This window comes from Erithacus rubecula (genome assembly GCF_903797595.1).
Source record: "Erithacus rubecula genome assembly, chromosome: 2".
Taxonomy (NCBI): domain Eukaryota; kingdom Metazoa; phylum Chordata; class Aves; order Passeriformes; family Muscicapidae; genus Erithacus; species Erithacus rubecula.
Genome location: NC_136685.1, coordinates 64,413,317 through 64,433,420, shown reverse-complemented (window position 1 = coordinate 64,433,420; position 20,104 = coordinate 64,413,317). Strand labels below are relative to the sequence as shown.

General features: G+C 39.5%; 1 protein-coding gene across 1 annotated transcript in view; it reads right to left on the bottom strand.

The window, feature by feature from the left end:
* Nucleotides 1-20,104, bottom strand: part of UST (uronyl 2-sulfotransferase) — a 150,615-nt gene that overhangs the window by 74,818 nt on the left and 55,693 nt on the right. Inside the window, exon 3 of the mRNA XM_079332632.1 lies at nucleotides 4,361-4,516. Coding sequence (XP_079188758.1) covers nucleotides 4,361-4,516 — 156 coding nt within the window. The remainder of the gene's footprint in view (nucleotides 1-4,360; nucleotides 4,517-20,104) is intronic.

The window sequence follows — 20,104 nt, the reverse complement described above, 5'->3', positions numbered from 1 at the left end:
AGATGTGGATAAAGCTACAATGCGCACAAGAACTAACAAGCAAAATCCATTATTCTAAAAACCCTGCCAAAAGGGTAAGTAAGGCTCAACTGAAATGACACACAGATGTCAGGAGGGAAAAATAAATAACTGTAATGGCTCATGGCCACATGCAAATTGTGGCCATATTTTGCATGAGTCTCTCTCTCTCATCATGATGTCCTGAACTGATTTCAATCTAACAACCCAAATGTATTGTTCAGAAAGACAAAGTGATCCCTCTCTTCTTCTAAGATTATGTTAAAGAAAAAAAAAACACAACAGAAAGAAAAATCACCCAGTGTCTCCCAGAACAGCATGTTTGACTGGGTGTTTTTGATTGTTAGATTTTGTTTGTTCGTATGTTTGCTTCTATAAGATGAAACAAGAAATAAAGAAAATAAGATGTAAAGGACTCACAGAGAGTAACAGTGAGCAAAGGATGAGGGCTGAAGAAAAAAAGTACTTTTGGATGGAATGAGTGATAAAGGAGAATGACATACAAATGATCATATCATCCGGAGTTTGAAAAGAAATAAAGTACAATCAGCAGAAGATAAATAACCCTGGCAAACTGTTAGAGATGAGTCAGAACACATCCATGGCTGGGGGGGAGAAGCTGTAGAAAATATTTGAGAAATACAAAAGCAGGTTGTACCTGCTAGGATTAGGGTCCAAAAAGAGCTATTTCTCTCTCTCACTGCTGCCCAGAGCTTTCCTGCAGGAATTAGGCAGCTTCAGTGAAACATTGCTGAAAAATACACTAATTAGCTGTTGAAATAAGCTTGCAGTGGGCTGGTGCTGCATTGCAAATAAGGCTCCAGCAGATGGCACCGTGAAGTGACTCCAGGAGAGCGGGATGGGGCCCTCCCTGGGAGGGGAGAAACGTGGGGGATGGATTTTCTCAGCCACAGCATTGCTCCTGCACAAAAACTCAACTCCTGCCTTCGAGACAGGTCACCTTTCTCTCTTCTGGAGATGGCTAGTCCAGTGCCTGGGCTGACCACTCAGAGCAGCCCTGCTTTGTTTGAGGTTTGCAGTAAGTAAATTCTACTGGGAACAAAAGGAAATAACCAGATAACAATCCCAACCAAACAGCAGTCAAAATGTTATTGCTTTTTGTTCAGATCCTGTATTTCAGTGTGAGAATTTGAGGGCAAAATGTATAAAAGTGGTGAGGCTACTGGGATTTTCCAATGCAGTCTGCTTTATCACACTATGGTCTCCATTAATATTGATACATACACACACACAAAAAAAGAAAAATCTCTGTATCTATCTTTGCTGTGAGCTCTTTACATTCTTCCACTGCTTTCAGTCTCTATTGAAGGCATGTAGGGCTCAAGAGGCACAAGTACCTACAAGAACTTTGGTACATCACTTTCATCTGAGTACTCATTTCCATAAACAACTCACAACTCCCAGGAATGAGACTAGACCTTCATTTTCAGCTCTCAAAAGCTTGGAATGGTTTCAAGAATTTCTTCACCTCCCCAAGCTGGTATGACCAATTTTCTGTCTTTAAAAGCATTTAAGAAAAATTAGTGATGGATTTTTAGTGCGTTGAACTGGAATTACATATAAAGTTGGCTGCACAGCCATTAACAATGGGTGGTAGAAGGAAACAATTTGAGGATAAACTACCAATTACTCTTCTATGTGACTGGCATTTCTATACCTATAAGCATACTTATTCTTACTTCCCCGAATGCAATAAAATGGGAGTGGAGGACAAAGTCAGGGCAGGGCAAGACTTCATTTTGCAACAGTTTGAGTGGCACTTTAAAGCCAGATCAATTAGATTAATATTATGTGTTATTTCCTGTATTTAACTGACTTGAAAATATTACAGCAAATGGCAAGCCATATATTAATACATCTGTTTCCAGAACTCACTCCCTTATGCCAACAGATGTTCAAAGGCTGCACTTCTAATTGCTGGCAGACACACATAAGTTGGGAAAATTTCTTAGTAGGAAGGAGACTGGAAAAGGCAACAAGAATATGGATTCCAATTATGAGCAATCCCCACAGTCATTAAAAACACCTACATGCTTAACTTTATTTAACAACAGCAGACTGCATAAGCTAAATATTTACAGAAAAGTCTTGGCTGGATCAAGGCTTTAACCAAACACAGGACAGAGAAATGACAGAAGGAAGAGAGACATATCCCAAGTGAGAAGCCCAGGTTCATGCTGGAAGCCTACAGCCCAGCCCAGCTCTCTTTTTTCTTGTTCCAATGCCTGGAGCCTGAGATCATTCATTGCCTTAACTTCCACTTGTGTATACCACATTAAAGGTGAAAAGCATCATTTATTTTTTCATATTCTGCTCTTAAAAATTGAGAAGACAACTCAAAACAACAGAACAGTTATTATCTCCAAGCATGTTTTCTGGTGATCAAAGGCACTTTTCAGCAAAAAGTACTCATTAAATTATGAGTCTATTGTAACTATGGAAATAAACCATAAATGAAAACAAAGAGACTCAAATTATGGCAGGGCAAACTATAGAGTAAATCATCAGCACTGTAGCAATACTTCCAACATATTTGCTATTTAGTAACTTAACTGCTTAGGGAGTGCAAAAGGTAATCCAGATAATTATCTGTTGGTGTAATGGTTGCATCAAAAGAAAGTCTAGGTCTCTCTGGAACCTCCACATGCTGGACTACAGCACAGAAGACTGTGAAGAAGTGATCCTGTATTATGTTTTAAGAAAGGAAAATCCACCTATCAGATAAAGACAGAAGAGAACTGAAAGGAAGAAGTTGATAATGTGAAAGATGGAGATTACTAACACCTGAAAGATTTTTGGGATTTATGGTATGTCCCCCAATCAGCAATGAAAACTGATGAAAGGTACAAACAAAACCTAAACAGCTCAAAACACAAAAGCAGTCCTACCCACAGAAATCCCACATCCCAGCAGAAAAACTAACCAGACAGGCTCTGTAGCACAGGATAGTTTGACTCCTTTCTGATGGGACCACACTGCAACTTTCACAGTCTGTGCAGTGCTGCTGGTAGGACACACATGGGGATGCTGCAGCAGAGGCAGAGCAGGCCTTCCCTTGGCCACGAGCAGGGACAGTGAGGGGACACTGTCCCCCTCCACAGCCTGTCACTGGGGTGCTACACCCACCACGCACAGCAGCTGCATTTGGGCTGGCGTGGCAGCCCTGCCCAGCTAGACCCCATTTCTGGCTTATCTTGTCTTATGGAGTGTTAGGTCAGCCAGCTGCAGTGGAACCCCAATGGACACCTTGAAGAGGAGGAAGGTGGGACCTGCAGGAGCAAAATCAGCTCCTAAAGTTTCATTTGGAATGAACTGCTGCATCTAAAATAACAAACTTGTGCTCGTGAACAGGCTGCAAGTGAATGACCCCCAATCACAGCACAATGTCACTGGCAGGCCCAAACCCATATTCTGATCATTGCACACATCCTTTTGTGGTTTGCAGGCTGCTATTTCTAGAAGTGACACAGGCAGCAATTGCAGCCTTTACCTGATCAGTAGCTCAAAATAGCAGCAGTGGGCAACGTGTGCAGCATCCGACCACGGACATGCGCTCCGAGCCTGCGGTTTTCCTGCACTGCTGGTATCAATCTACTGACAGAAGTGATACTTACAGCGGGTACACCTGTACCCTGAAGAGAAACAAATTTAAATAGCTGGACCCCTCATAGAAGCAAAGCTGCCAAAATAATCCTCCTACAACTTCAAGAGAACATGAAAAAGGATGTCTGGGTAAAGAGGTTTTATGTGGTATTTTCACTTCCTTTAGGGAGTGGTGTGCAACAAACATGAAAAAGATAAGCAAGAAACAGAGATAGGATCGAGGACACGTCACATTATAGAAACATGGGTTAGCATGGCCCTGGGAAACAACTTTTTGAAGCAAATTAAGAGAATCATCAAAAAGGACCTTTTGGGCTATTATATAGTCCTGCTCTATTTAAGACCCAAGCTAGGTCTGAATAAGGTGTCCTGGTTATGCAATAAATGGCTGCAAATACATTAATACATGTCCCAGATCTGTTAGCACTTCACTGTACTAACCTTTCCTGCCTCTAACTGCTATGCTGACTAAATTCAAGAGCTGCCTCACTGGAAGTTAGTTTTTCTGGTTAGCTGCCACATGATGTTGCTCTTGGCTCTGCCACCCATTTCTCTTATTAAGTGAAGTCACTCAGAGAACGATGAATTCCACATGATTACTCAGGACAAAGTAGCAATATATCTTTTCAATAGCATTATCTGCTAGCATATGCCTTTGTTTCTCAGTTTCACACATGTGATAAGAAAACAGGATCTAAGACAAGCAGGAGTAACTTACCTGTTCATTTTTGGTCAGTCTTGTTTTGTTGTGGATGTCAGATGTGACCAGGTTGAATCCATGTTTCTCTGATAAAATTCTTAAAAGCAAAACCACAGTTCGACTCCCACACTTTCCAACTCTGTTGTAGACCACCTGACTGGGGAAAGGAAGTACCTAAACAAAGAGTGGAAAAGAAAAAATAGAGTAAGCCTATTAATATTTTTGTTTCTGTGTACCTCTGAATCACATATTTTTACCTTAAACCAACAGACACATAGAGGATAATTTCTATGGCCCCACCCAGGTCAGAAGCATTCACTTCTTCTAGCAAGGTAGAAGCTCTCCAGAAGAGGAACAGCAATGGCTCAGGGAGGAGACAAGGTGAGATTACCCCATTGAGATGCAGTTATATTTAAAAGATTGGCAACTACTCCAGAAATACTGTGTAATTGTTGGCAATGATCCTGAGCTTACTGTTTGTAATATCAATACAAACAGTCACCTTTAGTTGACTATCTCCCATAAAAAGAATTAAAAGGAGTGAATTTGCACTACAGTTTCGCAACTCAAAGTCAAGCTGACATAATGCAGGAGGAATGAATGCTTGAATTGCAAAACTTCAGCTTAAAAAGAAACAAAAGAAACCAAACAACAAGCAGTTGCACTGAGCTAAAATTAATCTTTTAATTTCAAATATAAACATGAATCTTTCAAACAACTCAGAGAACAAATCATGCCAGTGGCCAAGGATCTAAGTGCAGAGTAATCAATACACAGGGGGCCTGAGGCCAACTGGCACAGTCTGATCACTTCTGTACAGGTAATGTTCATTAAATCTCAAAATAGAACAGACACATTCAAGCTGGCCACTGGGGATGGTGTCCAGCCCATACTAGCTCTTGTACCCTGCTCTCCTCCCCGAAAACCAGAACAAGCTAAAACTAAGTCAGTGTCTCACAGTATGACAGATGCAGCCTTATTTTCTTCCTGGATGATGTCCACGGGCTATTGTTTCAGCAAAAACCATTCTGAAGTCACACTATTGCACTAGACAAGTATTTGCTGTAAAGCATACAGCAGCATGTGATAATATAGGCCCAGAAGAAACTGTTTACAAGCCTTGAATTTGGCTAACAGAGTCAGGAGCTCACAGTTTCACCCACAGTGGTGCATACACAGCACTTAGGGAAAGATCTTTTTTCTACTAAGACAATGGCACAAAATGTTTCCTGACATAAGCCTGCACCTGGGTTCCAAGTAACTTGTGTTCAGCGCAAGGAGTGGCCAAAATGATGGTGATCACTCCTGCTCTTGATGCAATCATGTTCTCCTACAGAAGGATTTCTAACATAAAAGCAGTCAGATGAGGCATATGGCACTTTCAGAGCAGAGTACTCCTTCACTGCATTTGAACTGCTAATAGATCATCAGGGAAGCAAAATGATTTGCCAGGCAACCCTTCAAACTACTTTCAAAGAGAACTGCTAACTAGAAAGAAAAAAAAAGGAAAACATCTGTATTCCCTTATATTTAATGGGAACCTACTGGCACTTGGCTCTCACAGTTACATTTCATGACCAAATGAACATTACTGCTGTTATTGGTTGCAATCCTTTGGATATCCTGTACTGCAACAAATGAGGAGGCCATTTTCCCCAAATTACCTTGGGAAGGAGTAGGTATTGGGTGATCATGCCCTCAGATAAACTTTCCAACTTGCAGAACATTGCACCTGCTGATTCAGCAAACAAAGAAGGGCCTCTCAAGGCCCATACAAACACTAAGTCTTACTGCTTTGTAACATTTTTATAGACTCTTCTATGAGGAACACAGTTCCCATATATCTTGATCAATCTTTCCTTCAGAAGCCTTGCTTCCTATGAAATGCAAAGTCTCAGTCTCAATTATTAGAGAACTCCAGAGGTGACGAATTTAACATCTCTGTGCTACAGCTGTAGCTAACCTTTCCCAAAACTACTGTTAATGGTATCTGAAAGGTTAACATTTAAACACATTTTATTATGCTGATTATCACACCAAAATGAAAAAGAACTCAAGCCCTATTCTGGACTGTCCCCTTTTTGGTTCAGTTCTTTGCAAAATAAACACTAGCACTTGTCACATTCCTGCAACCTGTGGATTGGGAATTACTCCTCTGCTCAGACATATGCTTCTGGAATACTTTGCTGTGTAAGTAAGTGAAAGCCTTCAAGAGAAATGATAAGTAGATCTGAGACATGTCAGTGAAGGAGCAAGAACACTGTATGTTTGCCTAGCATCCCAGAAATTAGATTAATGATGAGAGTTTGTAAAGTTAGAAATATTTTTAAATGCATCATAATTATTAACTGCTTTGATTTTTCTATCAGTTTGGACTAGGCAAGAGAGTGAGCAAATTTTTTTCTTTAATGGTACTTCAGTCAAGTACAATTTTACTGCATACAGACTACACTCAAGTTTTAATAAAATCCTTGACTGGATTATCCAATAACTTTGGGTGAACCATATAAATATAGTTCTTTAAGACTAGATAAAATTAAAGGAGGCCTTTGTAAATTTTCTATTCTAATTGAAAACAACTTTGTCAGCTTGAAAAAAATGACAGTAGTTACCAGTTCTCACATTTGTTTCTGAAACTCACCTTCCTAGGTAGCACAATTCTGTTCTGCACCCAAACAATAACCATAGTAACCCCCAAAAAGAAAGCACAGCAAATACTCACTGCAGATAAAGAAGAAGGAAATACAGGGCTATTATTTTCAGACACTTGTTTAGTTTAAAGGAGACCAATGTATCAATGCCTTATTTCAGTACACAGTGAATGCACTTAGGTCTAATCAGACAAGATTCAAGATAAACACCACAGTCAAAGCTCACTTCAGAAGAACAATCATGACTGGTAACCAAAAGTTCCCTTGCAGCACTGCTGAGTGTGGTTGGCTTTCTGGGGTGCACTCCTGAAGCTCTGCTCATGTTTCATCCATTTACGTCACCCTTGCACTTATCACCCCAAATGCCCCAAAGGGCGTGTCCAGTGCACAAAGCCATGCAGTACACAGGCTTTTGGTGTACAAGCAACTATTTGTTTAACGTCACCAGTTCCCTTAGGGTGCTGCAAATCTGCTTTCTGCATTTAAAAAATGTCAAAGTTATTTCTGAGGAGAAGAAATATCTCATCCAGAAACATGAGTTTGTATCAGGCAAAACTAAAAATGCAAGAAATGGAAAGCTTCTCCAGACAGGAACTTTGTTTTCCCCCTCATGATACTCACAAGACATTCAGACAATACAAAGGATGCTGGCAGAGAAGGCACTTGAAAAGAAGGCTCCTATTGTATTAGGATAAGCAAGGTGAAAAAACAGCAGTTAGACGCTTACAAAATGCTAACTGTATTACATTTTATTATTACTTAGTACCTAAGAATAGGTATCATGTATACTAACTGCTGAGATGATGCTCTGGCAACTTGATATTCATGTAACAATATACACAACTGCAAAATAATTGCAGAGTGACTTTACTGAGCACTACATCAAAGCCCAGAGGTAATATAAACAATTCAAACACATAATTCACTTTGGAATTACACTAATTAACACTTACAGCAATAAATAGTAAGACCCACAGTATAATTACAACAGTTCTCTTCAAAGGTTTGGAAAGTTACATGACAATTTACTTTTTAGTTCAAACAGATTTTTTTTCTTCATTTCATAGTTAGAGAAGATGTGAAGAGCCATTGTGAAATGAAATCAAGAAGAAAAAGCAAATTAATCCCAAATGAACTTGCATTACAGAAAATGACTGTCGAGTACCTCTGCAAAGAGGTCTGCCAGTCTCAGATAGGGAGCCATTCAACAGATAACCAGATAAAAGCCCAGGCTTTCACCTTCAGTGCTTGCTTTATCTACAGATAAACCTTTGCATCATTAAAAAAAAAAAAAATAGGCTGGATAATTACTTGCAGTGTCAATGATGTAAGGATTCACTCATAGGCCTAAATCATTCCACTTTTACTGAGAAACCCAGTGCAATTTTGCCCATTTGTCAAAAATCTCCCAATCCAGATACAAGCTGTCCAGGTGTTAGTCTCTGACTCATGTCAGAGACATGTTTTCAGAAAGCAATCGTTTATAGTCACACCTTCTGCATGTAATTTACCCATGTCCTTACACACAAGTAGGGCCAGAAGCAGATGACAGAACTGGCTTCTCCTTTCTGAGCAGACACTAACCTATGGTAAGGCAGTGCAACATGTTTAGCAGGTGAATAAGGCCAACCAACACAGAATGCACTGGTAAGATTGTGGAAACAATGAAACATTGGCTGGCCTATCTTTATACTGCATCACATCTTCCCAGTCCAACCTCTTCTTTTCCTATCCAACTGAGACAGAATTATAAGAATTTTAAAAATAGCTTAATTAGTCAAAGGAATGGCCCATTTGACTCATGAGAGGAGAATGATACTCCTAAGGTAACTACAAACCTGAGAGCTGTCAGCAGTCCATTCCTCTCTAGTGTCTCTCTTCTTTCTCCCAGAACTAAATCGTAAGTTAGAAGGCACATCCTTCCATGTTGCCTAAAGAGTTTTTTACACAACTCATTCCAGAATTTTTTTATCTACCATGCATTTAATTTTTAGTTAATCTTCTACCATTTACAGAGAATATCTGTGCTCAGATTGTGGATTTCACGAAGACAGATCAGATAATTCAGCTTTGAGATCTTAGATACACCGGATATTCTTTTTAATCGAAGTTTTTCGCAAGCCTGCCATGGTCTTTATAGACAAACTCACTAATAGATAGCCTTCCAAAATTAAGTTCAGGAACTGATGCTCAAAAATCTCATTCCATACAAGTATCAACTTGCTCACATTTAAAGCAATCACAATGAAGAGTTGTTAATACAAACTTATGTCAGCAGAAAACATGACTGAAGAATGAACAAAAGAGTAAACAAAATAAACTACTAGCTAGAATCCTCCTTCCCCATCTAAACTACACAGTTCCAGCTATATAAACATTCACCTGTAGAATGTAGTGATGCTGGACAGAGACTTTTTGAATTAATCAACTCTTAAGCAGACCAGACAGCATGGTCACTTCTATGGGTCACTGAAAATACACCAGAAACCACAAGAGAAAGTAAAGATGAAGTTTGTTTGTTTTCAAAGTTTAAATGCCGTATAGCTGCAGCGAAGCATTGAAAATAAGGCAGAAGAAGAAACAGAATATTCCTCTCTTGCATTTTCATTAAGAAACTAATTTAATTGAAAAAGGGTGACTTCTTCCCCCCATGACAAACAATGCATTTCATCTGTTAGACAGATGAGATATTTGGAAGACTAGTTAAAATGTGTTCTCTAATGGTTCAACATCCCTAAGCACCAAGCTAAATTAAAAACATAAGCATGGAGCACCAGCAGCAAAAGGAAACTTGGTTGTAGACAGTCCTCAAATTTATTAAGAATAAAGAAAAGCATTACTATAAAGTGTCTGCCAAAGCCTATGGTCCCTGATGTGTCCCACAAGACAGATCTGTATAGCCAAAATCTAAACTTGCAGTGATTTTTCTGTGAAGAAGCACTGCACACTTACAAATCTAAAAAGATCGAAGTCCAAAGCATAATAAAGCATCCCCATTAAGTCTCTGATCAGGTCCTATTACAAGATACTGTGACTATAGAAACAACTATAACATCAATAACAATCAGGGAAAATTACAAAGAAAAGGTCAAAGATCCAGTTTTTAATATTCAAGGTTTTGGATGCATACTGTCAACACATTTGGGTTCACACCTGATTTTCTTGTCTACAATAGCAGGTTGCAGCAAAGCAAAACCTCTGTGCCTCCAGTCTGCTGCACAAGACTCCCCACACCACAGGGAGTGAGTGCAGAACCAGGTTTATTTCAGGCATGGGAAGTTACAGCAACATTCAAACTGGCACATGCATACAAAGTCAAAGAGGTTGGTAGAGAGCACATGCTCTGTTCACTCAGCACTTTCAGGTCCTCATTGATATTAGGCAGCCCCTGGAGATGAGTGGCACTCCTGGCTTGCATCACTCAGCAACACTCCCTGATACTTAAGTGATGGCAGCTCAGTTCCAGCTCCTTTCAGGGATGAAGCAGGTGACAGGGAATCACCTTACCAAATGGGCAATTGCTTTGGGATGGGTACAACCCCCACCTCTAGATTAATAAAACCTTTTGCTTTTGGCCTGTAACAGCGCACTTTTCAACCCCTTCTTCATTCTTCTTGCTTTCCTGTGCAGTTTGCAACTTGTTCACCTCTTTTGGGGCCAAAGTCAGATACAGTGCTGTATCTTGTCTCCCGGGTGCCAAGGAGAACTGAACAGTTACTGTTCATGTCTTGGAAACATCTCTTTTTAATATATCTAAGTATAGAATTTAGAAGAATCAAAGAATATGGTATTGTCACTACTATGGAAGAGGATGCAGAACAAAGCTGTTGCTCTTTTTCTTCTTTACCCTACATGAGTGCATGCAGATTACAACAGAAAAGAAGTGGAAGACTTTCTTATGAAAAGCAGTATATTTATCTCTTTTTAAGTTAACCACATTGTGGAAGTCATCTTTCTGGTAGGCACATCCCTCATAAGACAATAAAGGAGATGAATTATCTAAGAACATGGTTCACTGATACTAGTACTTGTTGAGAGAACTAGCATGAGTTCAGGTAGGTTAAGAATTTTAGTGCCACTTTAATTACCCCATTTTCCACTGGAAGATTTAACATGTAGTATCAAAAACCTCTTAAGCTGTAGAATTTGTGCAAGATTGATTTTAACTCCAGAGCAGCATCATGTTATATGTATCTTGGAACTGCAAAGTTTAAAAGTGCTGGTTTTCCTTCGGAGCCCAGGGTTTTGTACATTCTGTGATGGGCTCAGAACACACTGGCACAGTTATTCTCTGTTTAAGTAATAAATCCTATCACATCCAACCCACATGTTTATATTGGATACTTGCAAAATGAGAGATATTAAGTAACTAAATTTGGTTTAAAAACTTTTTCTAATACTTCACAGCACTGGCACTCCCTTAAATAACCTCACTACTTTATGGTTATTTCTATCCTTTCAATACAATATTCACAAATTCACCCTGGGAGCCAATAATACTGGATTTGAATGTGGTGAGTGGCAGACTGAATAATTTACTCCTCTGTATGCACTTGTCTTTCTTCACATTAAGGTTTAACTATTTGGTAGCTGTTGTGGTTGACTATTGATTGGGCTGCAGCAACTCAGTTTCACCCTTGCCAAGGACCTGTCATGCTGCATTTCAGCTTGCCCTTCACTTTAGGCTTCCTTTCAGCAACTCCACATTCTATTTTATAGTCTCTAGTGTGCTTGTCCTTTCCACTGCACTTTGCACAGACACTCCATAAGTCAATCACAGTATGAAAGAAAGGTTGTTTATGGCCATAACTGGATTTTAGTTTTGTGAAACAGGCCAGTTCTGCTGGACTGTAACCACACGCTCATTACTGACGAGCTGTCTCTGAGGTGCTCTTGCTCTGCCTGCTCACAGGAACTCAAAGGGAGCTCCATCACAGTTCCTGCAGGTAACAGATTCAAATCTAGTTCATGGTATGGTCTCTTTACCTGGAAGGAACACCACCAAGAACACCTGCAGGGAGGACATGCTGCTAGCCAACTCTTCCAGTAGAACCAGAGCTCACCAGAAATCACTAAAATTACTCAAAGGCCCAAAATACTTTCCTTTACAGACCACAATCCATGTCTCAAGTCACAAATGGATCTTGTGTTGAAGACGACACATCAGAGTCAGTAACAGAGGAAACCCAGCATCAAGTGCTCCCATTTCACTCTTCTGCACTTTGAAATTATTAATCTGACTTGCTCAAAGGCAAACCAAATCTCATTCCTGCTGACCAGGGCATGACTCCTTTCCATTTCAATGGAGGGAGCTTCTCCTTGCATCTACTGAAAATTCCCAGTAGTGCCAGCCACGAAGGCCTGCACGCTCTCCCAGGACATCAGGATGCTGTAGGTGCTGTCCTGAGAACTACCTTTCCATAAGCACACTTGCCCCACCATGATACACTGTTCTCACACTGACTTCTTCAGCCCAGTCATGAAGCCCTGTCCTCTTTGTCTGATGTTTTAGCTCTACTTCCAACTACGTGTAGGCATGTTCACAATCTCATATCTGATTAAAGCTCACGGCCCTTATCAGAGTACTTCACTGCTATTTATGGTTTCCTGAACTAAATTTGATCCTTCCTTAAAGACTGAGTAGAAGACTACTAGCTCATCTTCAAAATCATGAGACTTTTAAAATTATAGTAGAATTCTTATTTGGTGGTTGTTCTTTTTAGTTTTGTAAGACTCCCCAGCATCCCAAGTATCAGATTACTTTTCCCTTCCAACATCAGAGTTCATAAAATCCTTTCAGTTCAGGATTTAAGAGTACCATTAATAAATATAAGATGGTGGTAGAAATCTGAGTGATACTCAATGGGGTCTCAAGCCGAGCAAGATTAACCAAATCAGATTGTCACTTTCAAAAGATACTCCATCATGTCACCCCTATGCAAAAAGGCAGAGTTTTGTTTTTCACTGAAGGTTTAGATCATCCAAACCTATTTGCAATTCAACTTTACTATTATAATCTAGCACTTTCTAATAAAGAGATAATAAAGGTGGTTATGACTGAGTTGTCATGACCTTCTCATATGCTATGCTCGTTTATGAATACCTTCCTATCATTGAAAGGAGGAAAAGAAGAAAGGAATGCTATAAATCTAAAACTGTAATCTCTAAGAGGTATTCTTGTGCTTGTAATAATCTGCACAGATGAAAATCACAGACTACTATAGTAGTCACAAAACCTGCATACCTGCTGTCTCTCTAAGTTTTTCAAAATTTAAAGGCTGCAAATGCCAGGCTTAGTAAAATTCCAGCTCACTACTGTTTAAATTTCTGCAGGATATCAGCATGCACAGTATCCCTCATAGATTTATCTTCTTGTGACAGGCAATCTGGCTTTAATTTCCCATGTCTCTCTGTACTTCCATTTACAAATCAGCCAGCCTCCCCATATCAACAACTTTCTGATATACTATAAACTGAAGGAGTATTAAAAAGTAAGTAATCATCTCTTTTTTGATAAATCATGGAATCAAGTGATTGTCTTATCGTTAAGATTCTTGAGCAATAAATTAAAATGAACAAAACAAACAGGTTAGTGCTCCAGTACAATTCATATATTTTTATGGTCCATTTCACACTTTATAGCAGAGATTCAATTCTAGCTTTTGAATAATCTCCATACTACTATTGTGCTATATCATTCACCACCTGCTTCAGCAAGATTGCAAAGAATTATGAATGACAGACAATGGGAAAATCCTCTGTAAAAACCTGATTTTTCTCCCCTGATACACTGTTGTAAGACAGTAAACCAAAGCACGTGAACCAATTATTCCACAAAGATTTTACACTGTGTGCTGGTTTTAGCTAGAGTAGAGTTAATTTTCTTTACAGTGGCTATTATGCAGCTGTTTTGGATTTGTGCTGAACGTGGCACAAATATAGAGATATTCTGTTATAATACAGAGATTTTTTTGTTATTGCTGAGCAGGCCTTACACAGAGCCAAGGTCTTTTGTGCTTTTCTTTAGTGAGTAGACTGGGGGTGCCTGAGAAATTGGAAAGGGATACAGGTAGATAGCTGACCCCAACCAGGATACCCAAAGGGATGTTCCAGACCATATGACATGATGCTCAGTATATTAAGCGGGGAGAAGACAGAGGAAGGGAGGTTGTTTGGAGTAATGGAGTTTGTCTTCCTAAGTGCTGTTATTGTGATGAGGCCCTGCTCTCCTGGAGGTGGCTGAACACCTATTTGTCCATGGGAGGCAGTGAATTAATTCCTTGTTTTGGTTTGCTTGTGTGTGTCTTTTGATTTCCCTATTAAACTGTCTTTTAATCTCAGCTCATGAGTTTCCTACCTTTTACCCTTTGCATTTTCTCCCCAATCCCACTGGTGGGAGTGACTGTGTGGGGCTTGGTTGCTGGCTGGGTTAAACCACAACACATTGCTTCTTGTAAACTGAGGGAAGTGGAGAAATGCTTTATGGGTTTTTTTAAGTCATAGTATTTTATTGACTGTACTAGGCCTAAAAGCTCAGTTTTACTGTAAAACACCGCTCCAAACTATAAAAGGGATCTTTGTGGTTAAGTCACTTAGTGACTTCTCTCTTAGTATTTTATCAGCCAGGTACTAAATCTGGTAACCATAGGAAATTACTTACTTTATTTTAGCATTGCTAAATTCTGACTATTTTTGCTAGCTGAAAATTTGTACACTGCACAATAATCTCAACTCTTCATTTTATAAGCAGGATAGAATATTTTTAAAATCACTGAAATCTTTCCCAACCTGCCCTAGAAGGATTGATTTAAAGATTATCTGCCATTTTTCAATTCAAGCTAAACAGACAGTTTCATCTCTATCAAAAACAACACACCACTATTCATGCTCTTAAAATCCACAGTAAGCATATACCTATGAAAACAAACCTTACTTGCTTCTAAGTATTGTGAGGTTTGTTGGCTTGTTTTGTTTTTAAATTGGTTTTATTTGTTGGTTGGCTTTAAATGAAGCACTTAATCCCTAACAAATCAATCATTTAAAACTGTAGAGGTCTGAAGGGTTAAAAGCATGTTCTCATAAGGGATGGCTAGAACTAGAACAATAGTTCAAATTAAATATGAAGTATCCAATAAAAATAAATAATCAAAACTAAAAAAATATTTATCTTAATGCTGCTATTAAAATACTATAAAAAAAACTGGCATAAACCTGAATAACATAAAAAAATCAGTGTAAAGGGGACAATGCTGAAACTATCTTTTAGAAGGATTTAAACTCAAATAAAAAAGAATAAATAATCTTGTTGACACTGGAGAGTGACTAGGACTGGATTCAGTATGTGCACACCAAAGGCCACTCAAAGATTCTGCTACCTTTTCACAGAGTGATGAATATGGTGTTGGCCAAGCTAAGGGTTGGACTCAAAAATCTTAGAGGTCTTTTCCAAATGATTCTATTATGCTATGGTAGTCTTGCTTCATAATTACTAGCTAAGATCTGAAAGAAAGCTTTCCAGGTTTAAATCAATAAAATCAGATCAAATTTATTTTGTGCATGCCTCTTATTTCAATTAATTTTGACCTGATCCTGACTCCCATCCATTTCTGAAGCACTGTCACACATGCTAAGCATAGTGCCTTGCTGACACCTAAACAGCTGCCAAAAGACACTGGGTCCATGACAGGCATCCCAAGGGAAAACCATAAAAAGGTGAATAGATTACTTCAATGTAATTTATCTATATGCTTTGTGCACAGCTTCCCCACAAATATATATGTCATCTCTACTGAAAGAGGGACATATCTTGATGCTCTTGCCAAGTTCTCAGGGAAAAGCCTTCCATTAAGAACAACAGTAGGTCTGATAAAGTTTGTATCATTTGTTCTCCAAGGCCAGTTTCACCATCTTGGATAGAACAAAAAAATCTTGGGAAGATTTGATAAGGAAATAGCTACTCCAAATACTGGGATACATCCAACTTTATTCGCAGAAATGCTCAGACATAAAATATATCCAGTGAACACCATCAGTCATTAATGATCATCCATTTCAAAGGGGTTTGTAAAAACCAAACTGGCATCATCTAAAAGGCATCATTTAAACACTAATCTACAGAAGAAGGATAAACAAATGATCACTTGCAAATCTTTGAAAATTTACGTTTTCAGATGTTTATTTTTAAAAAAAGCCAGAGGGTAGTGAGATAGAAAAGAGTCAACTTTCACTGGCAGTGTAGAACCACCAGCAGTGGTTGTTTTGCTCAACTGTACTCCCTTTTTATCTGTCACTAACACCAGAAACACTATAGGTGTCCCAGGGCTACTGGAGGTTGCATCTACCTGCAGAGAAACACTCACAGATCTGTCTTACAACTCATGAAAAATCCAGAATTAGTCAATCCTGTGAAGTCTTTGGTGCCTAAGGACCACAGAAGAATGGCCTATTCTTGTGTATTGGGTTGATATGGCAAAGTTCTGCTACTGCATAGGGGACTGCAGGAGTGGCTTCTTTGAGAAGCTGCCAGAAGCTTCCCCCATGCCCAACAAAACCAACACCAGCTGGCTCCTAGACAGGCCCACTGCTGGCCAAGGTCAAACCAATCAGGAATGACAGTACTGCCTCTGAGATAACATATTTTTAAGAAGGAAGAAATGTTATTGCACGAAAGTAATTTGTGGCCAGAGAAAAGAGGCATGAGAAGATGTGAGAGAAAGAACATCCCTTCACTCACACCCAGGTGAGTGAAGAAAGAGGGGGAGGAGGTGCTCCAGGTGCCCAAGATGAGATTCTCCTGCAGTCCGTTGCAAAGACCATGGTGAAGCAGTGTGCCCCTGCAGCCCATGAAGGCCCACAGAGGAGCACAGATCCACCTGTAGCCCTTGGAGGAGCAGGCTCCTGGAAGGACATGTTGGTCCATGGCAAGAAGAGCCCACACTAGAGCAGATTTCTCAGCAGGACTTTGTGACTCCATGGGGGAACCATGCTGGCTGAATCAGTCTGTTCCTAAGAACTGCACCCTGGGGAAGGAATCTGCATTTAAGCAGTTCATGAAGAACTGAAGCTTGTGGCAAGGACTCACTCTGATGGTTCTCCACGAACCTATCTCCCATGGAAGAGATCCTTCACTGGAGAGGGGGAAGGCCTCCTCTCCCTGGGGAGGAAGCAGAGGCAGAAACAATGTGATGACTAATCCCCAATCCCTATTTCCCTGTGCTGCTGGTGGGGAGGAGGTATTAGGTAGAGAACTGGGAATAAAGTTAAGCTTGAAAGGAAGGCAAGGTGGAGAAAGATGTTTTAAGATTTGTTTTACTTCTAATTATCCTACTCTGATTTTGATTGACAGTAAATTCAGTTAATTTCTCCAAGTTGAATCTGTTTTGCCTGTGATTATAATTGGTGAGTGATCTCTGCTTTTCATTATCTCTTGATCTTGTCTTCTGCTACATTTTCTCTCTCCTGTCTAGTTAGGAATGGGAGAGATAGAGAGGCTTTGGTGAACGCCTGGCCTCCAGCCAGGGTCAAACCACCACATCTGGGCACATTACCTTTGTACCACTGGCAAGGGTAACCACTGCTTATCTTCAACAATCAATTAAACCTTTACTGGGGGAACACCTTGAAAGCTGGCTCACCTGGTCTTCAAGGAAGAATCAGAACCACACCAGCAATGCTTAGGTACAGAAGTGAGCCAGGCTTTCGTTCTTTGCTTGCACTGAGAAAATTGCTGCTACCACCTTTATTTGAAAAAACAGACCAGTACCCTGATCTCCTGAAATGTGATGATGCTAATTCCTTATTCAGAGAACAAGTGCTATTTTCAGTTCTTCCACTGGGGAAAAAAAACCCCACATAGGTATTTTAAAAAGTTCTAAGCTCTGGCACCTAGCCATGACAAAGAGCCAAAACTAATACGATTTCCTACAAACACTGGAATGTACTCTGCTACGGTCCAGCATGTATCAACTGCTGGCCTCTCCCTACAGCTAACTACACACTGCCCATATTAGCTACCAGTCACTCAGGCAAGGCATTGTCATTTATATCTCCATTTGTAGCTTTTAAACATTTTGTAATGAAATATTTTAAATGTTGGAGTCAGGATTGATTTCTTCTGGTGCATTTTTATATGTTGAATTAAAGCACACATAGACCTTAACCATCTGTTAGTTTAAACTAAGACATCTACCTATCCAGTCATGTGAATGGAGGCTACTTGAAAGATAATGACTATTACAGTGAATTTCACTCACACCTGCAGAGTTCACAGTTCAGATATGAAGCTGTAAGAGGGTAAATAACTGCACTTAGCCAAAATTGCAATGCATGAGATTTACAAAGCAAGAACATCTTAGTACAAAACACGACCCCAAGCACATAGCAGGAATTATCTGGGGATCTATCAATCCCCACCCATGTTTTCATTAGAGGAATAAAAAACAAAACAAAAAAAACCCAAACCACTAAGGAATAAGAAGGTTTGTCCAAGGGATGATCAAAATGATGCATATTTTGTCAAAGTTCTTGAAATACAGGCAAATACTTCAAAGGGCAAAATACTTCTAACTTACACAAGGCTATATAGCCTGTTACTCTGCTGAGCTTTTCACCAAGCTTTCAGGAGCAAGGATGATTAGAGAGGAAGCCTACAAACTTTACTGACTGTAGGCAGCTAATCAAAGAGTACCCACCCAACCAATCAATCATGTAGGTATCTATTCAGCTGGCCTTTCCACAGACAGCTGAGCAGTAGCTGGATGAGGCTGTGTGAATATAGCCCAAAATTACATGTTTAGACAGGCAAAAGATATTTTCACAATGTAAACAGAATAGTGTCTGGGTTGGATAAATCTGTCCAATTGCTACTGTCCATTGGAATATGGATCCCATCCACAGCACTATTAATTGGTAAGGCAAAATTCCTGAAAAGTACCAAAATCTGAATAAAGTTTTCAAGGTTAAAAACTCTCATCTAGATGAAAGCCTTTTCCTTAGTAGAACAGCTTGGCATTTCTGAATGCTGATATAAGCATGAGAAATAACAGGTTTGGAATAAGCTTTATTCTTTGAAGCAGAGTGCTCACTGTGGAGACACAACAAACATAATTCTTAACTTCATGCAGCTTGCTGTACTCCTGGACAAGAGAAGCAGCTAATACTAAATGAAAAAAAAAAAAAAAAGAAAAAAGAAAAGAAAAAAAAAATATTATTTTAAAGGAACCAGAGAGTACTAAGCAGATTTTAGTGTGAAACATTTCTTTAGCCTTAGAATACCCTATCTCAGTTTGCAATGATAAACATAACAGGCTGATTTTGTCACTTTTGTCTACATCCATTTGTTTTTGTAATTGAGTAATTTGTGTTGATAGGAAGAAAATCAAATGTACATCATTCCTCCAAGTGAGCCATCTGAACTTTAACAATGTACAAATACTCACATATCAGCTGAAAATTGCAGATTTTGTTGCACAGCAAAATGGTGAAGAAACCCAGATTGCTGTCTGTTTTCACTAATAACTAAGCAAAATGGAATTGCTTTCCACATTATCCTCCTTCTGCTGACCAGAAGCCAACTGTTTCACCACACAGGTGCACACATATGGTTGATCATTTCATCCCAAGGGCTGTGGCTCAGGATGTGACTTCATGGTCAGCCAAACAGAGAAGAGGGAAGGCTACCACCAGAGGTAGTGGCTATTCACACCCTCCCCCTCTCTAACTACTTACTGTCACCTGCTGCACTACAATCCATGGTGGGTCACATCAGTAAAATAATCTGTCCTTTTAGTAAATGTCTGTACTATGCAAGAGGAGCTCTAACAGGCTGGAAAGACAGGCACAATATAGTACCAAATCGTGTTTAGAACAAACCAATCCAAGGTAAAACAAACAAAAGCAAATCAGGAGACCCTAAATGCCTACTTGCACTTTTTTCCTCTTGAAAAAACTATCATGATGCCTTTCCTAACCTGAAATGTCAGGAGCTGCCATGATGATGTGAAGGAAAAGCTTATGCAGCACAGTCCCATATGATAGAAGCAGTAAACATTATTCCTGAAAAAGGGATCATTACTCACATTCATTAATTTATCCTACTGACCTGCTTCAAGTA